The sequence below is a fragment of the Equus caballus genome, chromosome 21 (genome assembly GCF_041296265.1).
Source record: "Equus caballus isolate H_3958 breed thoroughbred chromosome 21, TB-T2T, whole genome shotgun sequence".
NCBI classification, from domain to species: domain Eukaryota; kingdom Metazoa; phylum Chordata; class Mammalia; order Perissodactyla; family Equidae; genus Equus; species Equus caballus.
Genome location: NC_091704.1, coordinates 33,909,506 through 33,922,231, shown reverse-complemented (window position 1 = coordinate 33,922,231; position 12,726 = coordinate 33,909,506). Strand labels below are relative to the sequence as shown.

Genomic DNA, 12,726 nt, shown 5'->3' with positions numbered 1-12,726 from the left:
TAAAGTCCTTTGTGCTCTTTGTGAGCAAATCTATATCAATACAAAGCAATCCATTATGTTTTTTAAAAAAGATTGGCACCTGAACTAACAACTGTTGCCAATCTTCTTTTTTTTTATTATTATTTTTCTAATTCTTCTCCCCAAAGCCCCCTAGTACATAGTTGTGTATTTTGGTTGTGAGTGCCTCTGGTTGTGCTATGTGGGACGCTGCCTCAGCATGGCCTGATGAGCAGTGCCATGTCTGCACCCAGGATCCAAACTGGTGAAACCCTGGGCGGCCAAAGCAGGGACCGCACAAACTCAACCACTCAGCCATGGGGCCGGCCCCAAAGCAATCCATTATTAATGACATTGTCTCTCAAATGCAAAAAGAAAAAGAGAGAGAGAAAGAAAGAGACACTGTCTGAATGCTTTAGAGCTCTTATTAGTGATTTTTTTCTAAATCAACTCTAAAAGTTCTGTGAAATCAGTTGACTCAATTTTCATGGTGCCACCCTGTGAAGAGAGATGTTCAGAAAAAGAGACATAAAAATTCCACCTTTCAAACATGGAAAATAATTTAAATGACCACTTCTATAGCACTCTGTAACCTACCGTGGTTTTTTATACCCGTGTCCTACATGCCTTTCTTTCTCCCTCCTGGCATCAGAAAGAGAGGAGCGTGGCTTTCTTTTGTGTGTGTGTGTGTGTGAGGAAGATTGACCCTGACTTAACATCCATTGCCAATCTTCCTCCTTTTGCAGAGGAAGATTGTCCCTGAGCTAACATCTGTGTCCATCTTCCTCTATTTAGTATATGCGATGCCACCACAGCATGGCTTGGTGAGTGGTACATAGGTCTGCACCCAGGATCTGAACCTGCGAACCCTAGGCCACCTAAGTGGAGTATGCGAACTTAACCACTATGCCACGGGCCAGCCCCAGGAGGGCAGCTTTCATTTTCCCTGGTGTATGAATGAGGAAACCAAGGTACAGCGGGCCACATGGCTGTAGACCACATAGCCAAGTCTCCAGACTACCCCCTTGACTCACATGACCCACTGCCGTGGGCTTTTCTTTCTCGGGGTCCATTTTCTCTTTCCTGCTGCCACAAATCTCTGGATGGTGCAGCAGGGCCATCCTCACCTGCATCCTCACCTGTTTCCACTCACTCCCCCAGGCTCCTGAAAGGCACCACAGTCTTCTCCATCTCACCCCTCCTTTGTACCAGAATAAAAAAAAAACACCAGCTCAGAGATACTAAGCATGTACCATTATATGTCATAACCTTAAACAACAAAGGACTCATGGACGCTTTCCAGAAGTGAGAAGTAGAAGAGTGTGGGTGAGGAAGAGTAGAGGAGATTACATTTTGAAGCCAGAAAGAGCTTTGTTCAAATTCTGCCTTTGCCATGTGCTGGCTCTGTGACAGTGGATAAGTTACCTAATACTCTGAGCTTAAGCATCTTCATCTATTCAATAGGGTAATGTTGTTTCTCTCTCTTTCTCTCTCTCAGATAAAGAATCAATGAGATAATGACTGTGAAAACATCTAACACAATGGCAGGCTAGGCAATCAATAAACATTTTTCTTAAGGATCTTTGTCTCAAGGAGTTTGAAATAATAAAATCGTAGTGTTTTAGAGCTAGAAGGAATCTTTGAGATAAAGTGTGCCCTGCTTTGCTCAGAAAGCTTCAGAGCTTCCCCATAGACTGTAAAAGCTATTCTCAGGTTCTGAACCTTAGCAACTGCGCGCAGCCTTCCTTTCTGCCCCTTTCACTCAATTCCGTAGCATATGCCTTTAGCCTGGGGGGGAGGGGAGTCTGCTTAATATAAATGTATTTTTAATAAGTCAGGGAATAACACTTTCGGAAATCTAAGAGTTCAACCAAAACTGTCTTTCCATAAAATCCATTTTATTTATAGTAAGAAATAACAGATATTACCCACAATCATTTTTCAGCAATCAGTGAGATTTCCTTCTTTCTTTTCGAAAGTATGAACAGTGAAAGACACCTCACCCCACAGTAGAAAGGGAAGAAAAAGAGGGATTTCTCCCTGATGAAATTCCAGAACACAGAACTGATTCACTGCTTCCCAGGGGCAAGGTGACTGTACTTATGTTACAACCAAGACGACTAGGTTATGAACAGTGATAACTTCCCACCGCAACCTTCTCTTTTTCATGTGGGGTACAAGATGTAAGAAAAAATTAAAACATCTCACTATTTCTCTCTTTCCTCTTGTCATTTCTATAAATTATCTTTTGCCAATTGTTATTCAATCTATTATTACATCTCCTGTTACTATAACTATTTTATTCTCTTCTTTGGTTGAGAATAATTCCACATGACCCAGCCTTCACTCAGAGATACTGTCTACAGCTAGAGTCTGTGGCTGGTGTCTTCCCTATGCAAAGCCAGTGCATGCCCAGTTTGTCCCAGACAACTAGGTATCAGAGGTGCTATCATTTGTTCCACTTGCCCCCAGAGGATATAGTCTAGCATTCCAGGTACCAGACATACAGGCCGTGAGCTGAATTAACCATCAGCAGCATTAACAACATTAGGAAAACTTTACTGGCAAGAAAGTATCTATCAATGGATGCCTTCTTAATTTGAGGGGAATCTGGTATCACTTTTACATTGTATCTTGCTACATACTCAGTATTTCTTGTCCTTAAGTCACTGTGTCTCTTTGTTGGATCCCTAGTTAATAATTCATGTTTTGCCTCCCATCTGGTCAAAAAGAAGTCTCACGATTGCGTTCATCTTCCTGGAGAAACATAAAATCATGCATTCCTTTTCCATTTTAATCAATGAGTTATCAGTTGTTCTTCGAAATGGTATAAGTAAAAATGATGGGAAAATTTCACTTTAGCAATAGTTATTTGTTATTTTCCCAATTCCTATTTCTTTTCTCCAGTATTTGTTAGTTTGTGCCAAACTAGGAAATAAGACAGTTACTTTACTTCCTCTCCTTGTGCATTCACGCGAAAAAGTCTTAGGCATTTCTCAAGGTCCATTCCTGTTGCTCATAATCAAATATACCTGGGGGTCTGGCCCTGTTGGCGCCTGGCCTGTTCCTCCTGCTCCATCCTTGTCTACCCACCATTTGATCCTGAACACCATAGAGATGTGTTTTGTGGGGAAATGACACCCCCCCAAAAAATTGACTATTGAAAATATAAGAATTCTGTGATAAAACTGCAAAAATTTCCCTTTCAGCTCTCAGATTTGGTGAGGGTCCTGAGCTGGCTTCAGTACTCCACTCCATGGTCTCTATTCTGTCACTGAGGATGTTAGACACTGTTAGCAGGAGCCTGCTTTATATTCAGATTCTAATCTTAAATGATAATGGCTGGGATTATAATGGCTACAGAACGTGTATCACCTGCAGCATTCAAATGAAAATATGAGAAGTTAGAAAGTGTCTCAGAATTTTGTTCATTTGCACACAAAAGGCACTGTACTACATGTAGATGAATCATACACTTTACATTTGACACATCTGCCTCAAGGGAGCTTCAATTCTGAATGTCTATTTCAGGTAAATTTTAGCAGAATACCAAATGCCTGGACTTGACATATTTGTATTAAGTGAAACAGGAGTAATTTATGAGTTATTTTGTATCTCTTCTCATTCATAGAAAATAATGTTTTTACAAGCTCCCAGACCCTTGGGTGAAGGATCAAAATACATTTCTCTCTATTTTCGTTTTTATTCTGTGAGCAAAATAGTTCAAACTAGATACAAGTCACAGTAATTCCTGGGAATTCTTTTATATTTTCTTCTAAATATATATCCCATATAGTGTTTATGCATTTTATTTTTATTCTGTAAATATGTCACTTGGGCATTGTCCCATTGAACTTTATCCATTTGTCTCCGTCCTTTCACATAGAGCACTAAAAGTCTAATAACGTTTACACAGCTAAGAACCTCAGTCACGCACTGTCCAAAAGTCTTTGCAATTTTTTATGTGTATTTGCAACATCAATTTATAAGTGAAATGGAAGTTAATGTGTCAATGTGATAGTGAACGTAGAATATGTTACATAGCAACCAAGGAGGAAAGATGGTGACTTTTCAGCCCTGGATTCATGTAATTTATAGAATAAATCAGGCAAATCAGTGGGGACGCAGAGGGCTTCACATGATATAGAATTTGTATGAATGTAAAAGAAATCCATGCAATCAGCTGAAAATAAGGTTTAAAAAAATCTATGCAGGGGCCAGCCCAATGGCATAGTGGTTCAGTTCCGCACTCAGTGGTTAAGTTTGGCACGCTCTGCTTCCAATGGTTCGCAGGTTCCAATCCCAGGCAGGGACAAACACCACTCGTTGGCCATGCTGAGGTGGTGACCCACATAGAAAATAGAGGAACACTGGCACAGATCTTAGCTCAGGGCTAATCTCGCTCAAGCAAAAAGAGGAAGATTGGCAACAGATGTTAGCTCAGGGGAGAATTTTCCTCACCAAAAAAACAAACAAACAAACAAACAAAAACCCATGCAATTTGCTAAAAAGAAATCAGCAAAATGGCTGACAAAAGAGGAGTCCAACAGTGTATCTGGAGAATAATACCAGGTGGAAAGAGAGGTGTTGAGCAAGGCCCCAGTCATCCTGAAACTGGCACCACAGCTGTCATGGAGACTCTGGAGCTTGGAGACTCTTGACTGCATTTTCCATGCTTACTCTGGGGCATGTACATCCAGATTTGGTGAGATGCCCAACTGTAAGAAGAGCATCTTAATTGTTTTTAAATAAGAGAGAGGATTTGTTCCATGTAATAACAAGTGACCCTTGGGTTTTCCCTCTCTATCTGGAGAATTCTCTACTATCATTTCCATTAATTCTCTTTCCTCATCAAGTAGCTAAAGTGGGAAAAGCACCAGTGGTCTCTGTTCAAATGTAAACCTCTTCTGATGTTTGGCATTTGCTTTTCAGCCAAATAGACAGGAACTGAGTTTTGTGTTCTGGACGATTTGTAAGCTCTTGGTATAGACCTTCCCACCTAAAGTCTGGACATAGTAGTCGAGAGTAAGTTCAAAAGTCAAAAAGCTACCCAAATAGTGTGCTGATTACCTTAGAGCCAGCTCCAGTTTTCCTAAATAGCCCACATCTTCGTAGCAGCTCAAAGTTCTTCACAGACATTAAGGCATCATGCCTCATGACTCACTGGATGTCCCAGAGTGCATGAGGACCCTGGTGTTCAGACGTGCACGGTATGTCCTCTGGGCTCCTCCCAGGTTTTCCAGAGAAAAAGGGGTAAGAACCTCCAGCAAGGGGAGAGAACCAGGAATAAATCCCCCGCTGCCTTCTCACTGGGAAGGAAAATTTGAGAACCATTGCCCTGCCTGCCTGACTAGTTGGTGCACAGCTCCTTTTCTTGCACTAACATTTGGTATACACTGTAGTCATTCAGTTGTTCTAAACTATTATGCGTTTATGATACAAATAAACAAGAACGTTATAGATCATAAATAGCAACACTTAAAACAGTAATTTTAGTTCTTTTCTAACTTGCTACAAGTGAAAAGCTGTACCCTTCTTAATAAAAATATCAGTTTTTAAATCTACCATTCAAAAAATACATGCACGTGTCAAGAGCAGGAGGCCAAAGTGGGGCAGTGCGAAGTCACACACTCAGAGCGGAGAGTAGGGGGTAGGTGACCAGAAGACCCAGTGAGACCAGAGCTCACATCTCCGCCTGTGCCCACCACCTACCCAGATGCCCATGATCCTTCAGTCCAGTGTGCTGAACTGTGGTTGAAGATTATTTTAGGTCTCTTTTGTAACAGGACTTTAAAGGCACCACAGAGCTCTCTCTTTTTAGTGATGCCAGACAAATCTATGACTATCATCTAAAAATGGAAGGTGAAGCTAGAAAATTCTGGTATCTTCATGGTCACTGGAGGTCGTGATTCTCCTTCTGCCTAAGGAGTCACATACTCTAAAAAAATCAAGTAACAGCACAGAGCTCAAGGTCTTACCTTTGCTTTTTGGGTTCCGGGAGCACAAGATTGAATCAATCACGATCCTTGATTCCAGCAATATTCTTGTCATTTATTGAAGCATGGCCCGCTTTATTTGTTTCTGTGTTTCTAATTGTAACCGCAACCTTATTTTAATGACATTATAAGCATCCACAGAGGTACCACCCAAAAGGAGAGCTGGATCTGTCCTCTGACAACTTCCATGTGACCATATTCGCCACCTGCCTCTCTTCCCCTGTTAATCATCAGCCCAAATCCTATACTCATCCTCTCTTGCTTTCCTTTTCTAAATAATCTTTTGGTATCTATCCATGTCTGAAAAAAATAAATTTTAAAAAGATTTCCTTGTTTTTAACTTTATCAAAAGGATGTCATGCTGTATATAATATTTGGAAACTTTTGAAACAATATTATAGTAAGATTCATCCACATTGTTGCATGGCATTGTAGTTCATTCCATTTTTTAAAATTGAGGTAACATGTACAGTGAAATGCACGATTTCAATGTGAAAACTGTATATAAAGTGAAAACTTTGATCAGTTTTGCCAATTGTATGCTCCCGTGTAACTGACACGCCATCCAAGATGTTGAACATTTCCATCACCCTTGGTAAGTTCCCTTGCGCTTTTCACACCCACCTTGAATAGCAACCATTCAAGTGACACATCCCCATAGCTTAGGTTGCTTATTCTATTTTTATATAAGTGAGATAATGCAATATGTTCTCTTTTATGTTTAGCTTTTCACTCAACATAATGATTATCCATGATATTTTCTGTATTGGTGATTCATTATTTTTTATTAATCCCTTGTATGAATATACCACAATTTGTTCTATACTATTTTTTTAATGTTTTTCTTTTTTCCGCTTTATCTCCCCAACCCCGCCCCCGTACATAGTTGTATATCTTAGCTGCAGGTCCTTCTAGTTGTGGGATGTGGGACGCCGCCTCAACGTGACCTGGCCAGCGGTGCCATGTCCACGCCCAGGATCCGAACCCTGGGCCGCGGCAGCAGAGCGTGCAAACTTAACCACTCGGCCACGGAGCCAGACCCTGTTCTACACTATTTATGGACATTTGTGTTGTTTCTAGTTTGGATTATTATAATAAACGTGCCATAAATACTCACAAAAAAATATAAAAACCAAGATAATAATCTTTTTATTGAAGTCACGTTGGTTTGTAACAGTATATGAATTTCAGGTGTACATCATTATATTTCAACTCCAGTATAGGCTGCATCTTTAAGCAACACTTGCAATGAGATAAAAACTAAACTTCAGTATCTTATTACAAAAGTGATGTTTTCATAGTAAAAAAAATCTTTAAAATGGGTTTAAGCAAAAGTAAAGAGGCAACACCTAATCTGGGAGACAGAAATTAAAAAATAATGTGATTTTACAAACTTTTCCAATTTTTTTCTTAGAAACTTTTCCCATTTTTTCTCGATGTTCATAATGCTTTTTTTTTTTTTTTTGAGGAAGATTAGCCCTGAGCTCACTACTGCCAATCCTCCTCTTTTCGCTGAGGAAGACTGACCCTGAACTAACATCCATGCCCATCTTCCTCTACTTTATACGCGGGATGTCTACCACAGCTGGCGTGCCAATCAATGCCATGTCCGCAGCCGGGATCCAAACCAGTGAACCCCGGGCCGCCGAGGAGTGGAATGTGCGCACTTAACCGCTACGCCACCGGGCCAGCCCTATAATGCCATTTTTTATACAATAAAAAAATAGAATTAGGTCCTATCTACATTTAGGGTGGGGTTTTATTTTACTATTTTTTGCATTTTAATTTACATATTTTTTATTTAATTAATTTCTATTAAGGAAACACTGGTTTATAACATTATATAAATTTCAGGTGTACCTCACTATATTTTGACTTCTGTATAAACTATATCATGTTCAGCACCCAAAGTCCAATTGTCATCCATCACTGTACACCTGTGCCCTATGACCCCTGTCACCCCCTCCTCCGCCGTGTTCCCCTCTGGTAACCACCAGTCTATTCTCTGTATCTACGTGTTTGTTTGTTGTTTTTATCTTCCACCTATGAGTGAAGTCATACAATATTTAGCTTTCTCCTTCTGACTTATTTTACTTAGCATAATACTGTCAAGGTCCATCCATGTTGTTGCAAATAGCAAGATTTCATCATTTTTTATGGCTGAGTAGTATTCCATTGTATATATATATATATATATATACCACATCTTCTTTATCCACTTGTGCCTTGATGGGCACCTAGGTTGTTTCCAACTCTTGGCTATTATGAATAACGCCGTGATGAACATAGGGGTGCACGTATCTTTTCAAATTAGTGTTTCTGTGTTCTTTGGATAAATACCCAGCAGTGGAATAGCTGGATCAAATTGTAGTTCTATTTTTAATTTTTTGAGGAATCTTCAAACTGTTTTCCATAGTGGCTGCACCAGTTTACATTCCCACCAGCAGTGTATGAGGGTTCCCTTCTCTCCACATCCCCTCTAACACTTGCTATTTCTTGTCTTTTTAATAATAGCCATTCTGACAGGTGTGAGGTGATATCTCATTGTGGTTTTTATTTGATTTCTCTAATAATTAGTTTTGTTGAACATATTTTTATGTGCTTTTTGGCCATCTGTATTAGCTTCTTTGGAAAAATGTCTCTTCAGATGCCCGCCCATTTTTTAATTGGGTTGTTTTTGTTGTTGTTGTTGTTAGTTGTGTGAGTTCTTTACATATTTTAGATATTAACCTCTTATCAGATATACGGTTTGAGAATATCTTCTCCCAGTTGTTAGGTTGTCTTTTTGTTTTGTTGATGGTTTCCTTTACTGTGCAGGAGCTTTTTATTTTGAGGTAGTCCCATTTGTTTATTTTTCTTTTGTTTCCCTTGCCGGGGACAAATGATATTCAAAAAGATACCGCTAAGACCAATATCAAAGAACATACTGCCTATGTTTTCTTCTAGGAGTTTTACGATTTCCAGTCTTACATTCAAGTCTGATTTTGAGTTAATTTTTGTATGTGGTGTAAGACAATGGTCCACTTTCATTTTTTTGCCTGTGGCTGTCCAGTTTTCCCAACATAATTTATTGAAGAGACTTTCGTTTCTCCATTGTATATTCTTGGCTCCTTTGTCAAAAATTAGCTGGCCAGGGGCTGGCCTGGTGGCGCAGTGGTTAAGTTGTCACATTCCGCTTCAGCAGCCTGGGTTCACTGGTTCGGATCCCAAGTGCGGACAGGCACCCTTTGGCAAGCCACACTGTGGTAGGCGTCCCACATATAAAGTAGAGGAAGATGGGCATGGATGTTAGCTCAGGGCCAGTCTTGCTCAGCAAAAAGAGGAGGATTGGCAGGAGTTAGCTCAGGGCTAATGTTCTTCTTAAAAAAAAAAAATTAGCTGGCCATAGATGTGTAGGTTTATTTCTGGGTTCTTGATTCTGTTTCGTTGATTTCTGTCTGGTTTTCTCCCAGTACCATGCTATTTTGATTACTATAGTTTTGTAGTATATTTTTAAATCAGGGAGGGTAGTACCTCCAGCTTTATTCTTTTTTCTCAAAATTGCTTTGGCTATTCAGGATCTTTTGTTGTTCTATATAAATTTTAGGATTCTTTGTTCTATTTCCATGAAAAATGTCTTTGGGACCTTGATAGGGATTGCATTTGAATCTGTAAGTTGCTTTAGGAAATATGGACATTTTAACTATGTTAATTCTTCCAACCCACGAGCAGGGAATATCTTTCTATATCTTTGTGTCATCTTCAGTTTCTTTCAGTCTTTCCATTTCTTTATGTCTTTGATTTCTTTCTTGTTTTTTTTTTTTGCATTTTTAGTTTGCATATTGTTTTTAAAAGACTTCTTCATTTACTTTAACTTGCACATTTTCATATTAAAAAGTAAATTTTAAGAAATGTTTACATCAAAAACTAAAATTTTAGGCAACAAAAGTACAAACCATAAAGGAAAAATATGATTATTTATACTTCATCAAAATTGAAAACTCTACTCCTCAAATGATACTGTTAAGAAAAGGAAAAGACAGCCAACGGAGTGGGAGAAAATAGTTGCAAAAAACACAGAGGACTTGTATCTGGAATATATATAAAATCTCAAAACTCAATAAAGGAAAATAAACAACCCTTTTTTTTTTTTTAGTTGGCAAAGATTTGAATGGACACCACACCAAAGAAGAAATTCTATGGCAAATATGCCCATGAAAGGGTCTCAATATCATTAGTCCTTAAGGAAATGTCAATTAAATAAGATCCCACTACACACCAGTAGAATGGCTAAAACTGAAACAAGCGAAAAAAGAAAGAAACTGATAATACCAAGTATTGACAAGGATGCAAAGCAGCTGGCTGTCTCAGACATTGCTTGTGGGAATGGTGAAAATGGAACAGTCGCTCTGGAAAACGGTTTAGCAGTTTCTTAGTTAAACATGCACTATCTATAGAACCCAGCATTCTCACTCCTAGGACTTTACTCAAGAGAAAAGAAAACATATTTGCACCACAAGACCTGTGCATGAATATTTATAGCAGCTTCACTCCTAATCCCTTGAAGCTGAAAACAACCCAAATGTCCTCAAAAATCAGTGATGGTGCATCTACACAATGGAGTGCTACTCAGAAATAAAAAGGAAAGAACTTCTGATACGTGACGCAATGTGCATGACTCTCAAAAGCGTTATGCAAAGTGAAGGAAGCCAGACGCAAAAGGTTACATGCCATATGATTCCTTAAAATGGCATTCTGGAAAAGCAACACTGTAAGGACAGAAAATAGATCCATGTTTGCAAGGGATTGGGGGAAAGAAGTTTGACTAACAAAGGGACAAGAGAGAACTTTTTGTGGTTATAGAAATATTCTACATCTCGATATGGTAGTAACACAACTATATATAGGTTTGTCAAAACTCATCTAGAAAGGGTGAATTTTACTCTATATAAATTATATCTCAAAAAACTTCACTTTAAAAAATAACCTAAATGTTCAAGAAAACCTGGTAGGACATCTAAATAGTTTACAATTAACTATAACAGATAATTCCTGCCTTTTTTTCTTCTCTATAAAAAAGAATGCCCCTGTCTTGACCATTTGGTTTCAAACAGGAATGCCCCAACTGTTTATTTTCTAGATTGCCAAGTTAGATTACTACTTAGTCCAATATCTGTTTAAAAATATATGTATGTTGTACATTGTGTGTGTGTGTGTGTGTGTGTGTGTGTACAACACAATGTACAACATGTGGTGGTAAGATTTTCAGGAAGAACAGCCTATTCAAGAGTGAGCAACTCACTTACTAATTGCTTTTGCCAGCAAACAGTGATGTCACTGGCTGGAATAATATCAAAGACATTGAGAAACCATAACATTACTCTTGAACTGTCAGATTTTAAAGATACAGCTGTTAATAAAGAGGGACACAGGAATGCAAGAGGAGAAACTTTCACAAACATACAAGATCACCTTTTATATTTTCCTACACCAATTATACTATGAAGCAGTTAATATTAGGGAATCTACGTAATCTGAAAATTTCTCTTCCAAGAATGTGGAAGTACATAAAAATTGCATTATGCTAAGGTACTGTACACATTCCTGTTTGTTGACAAAATGCTTGAGATCCTTATTTAAAACAGAAGTTAAAATATATTTTTGCCATTTTTGTTGTGTCTTAGATTCTCGGCCACTATAACCGAGGAAATTTAAGCACTGAAAAATTTGTGGAGGAAATAAAATCAATTGCAAGTGAACCCACTGAAAAGCATTTCTTCAACGTCTCTGATGAATTAGCTCTAGTCACTATCGTTGAAGCTCTGGGAGAAAGAATATTTGCCCTGGAAGGTATGACTATTTCTCATAATCCTGCTTATTCTCTCAACAACTCAAACTCAATGTAATGGGTTTTTGGTATTTATTCCTATCACATGGCTGATGCATTTTTCCTGTGTACAATAGCCAGCATGGATCAATGCCCTTTTCTGTAAATCTGTCATTGAGATGGCTATTTCACATAGCACTGTGTCTGTGGCAAGCTCTCTTTGTAAGCATATAGCAGTGCTAATGTGAGAGCCGGGTGAAGACAATGTTCAATATAGACGTGCAAGAACACAAATGGGCCCAGGTGTTTTATTCCTTTTCTGTGATGAGGTTTAGAAAATGGAGACACTAGCTCAAGTTTTGTTTTCTAATTTGTTTGTTTCATTTGGGGCTTCTATGGGACTGTTCTTATGTAAGAACTTCTTTGTTCATTTATTTTCTCCTGTTTTGCTCCATGCTCGTTTTAAAAGTCTTCATGAGGCTCTGCCTAAGTCCCAAGGCAGCAAAACATCGATTCACTTTACTTATCTAAGTCATGTTACTTTTTTGTAGACTTTTTCTTTGGTTTTTCAATGGCAACTGGCTATTGGGGATAATGAGTCGCAGCATCCCCTCCTCTGCCTTAGGTGGAAGATGTTGAGTAACAAATTACTTTGGAACTAGATCTTTCCTAATAAAAAAGAAGTCTTTGAAATTGTTATGCCAGGCAAACTGAAAAGGCCTCTTTCTTCACATTGTCTGATAATCTGGAGACTCTGAGAACATGTCTTTTTTCTCAACCTAGGATGAGAAACCCCCAGAGAGTTGTGCTCTTATGCTCCATCTGAACAGTTGAGTCTGTCCTTGTGAGGACACATTGAAGGACTATTGTTTTTGCATCTTAATCATGGAAATTTAAAAGCCCCTTTCTGTCTCCCTAATATGATGT

General features: G+C 38.7%; 1 protein-coding gene across 5 annotated transcripts in view; it reads left to right on the top strand.

Annotated features, from left to right (window-relative positions):
• ITGA1 (integrin subunit alpha 1) overlaps positions 1-12,726 on the top strand; it is a 147,823-nt gene that overhangs the window by 84,450 nt on the left and 50,647 nt on the right. For all 5 annotated transcript variants that reach the window (XM_070245859.1, XM_070245858.1, XM_070245857.1 and 2 more), the window contains 1 exon segment: positions 11,657-11,822. In XM_070245859.1, the coding sequence (XP_070101960.1) occupies positions 11,657-11,822 (166 nt within the window).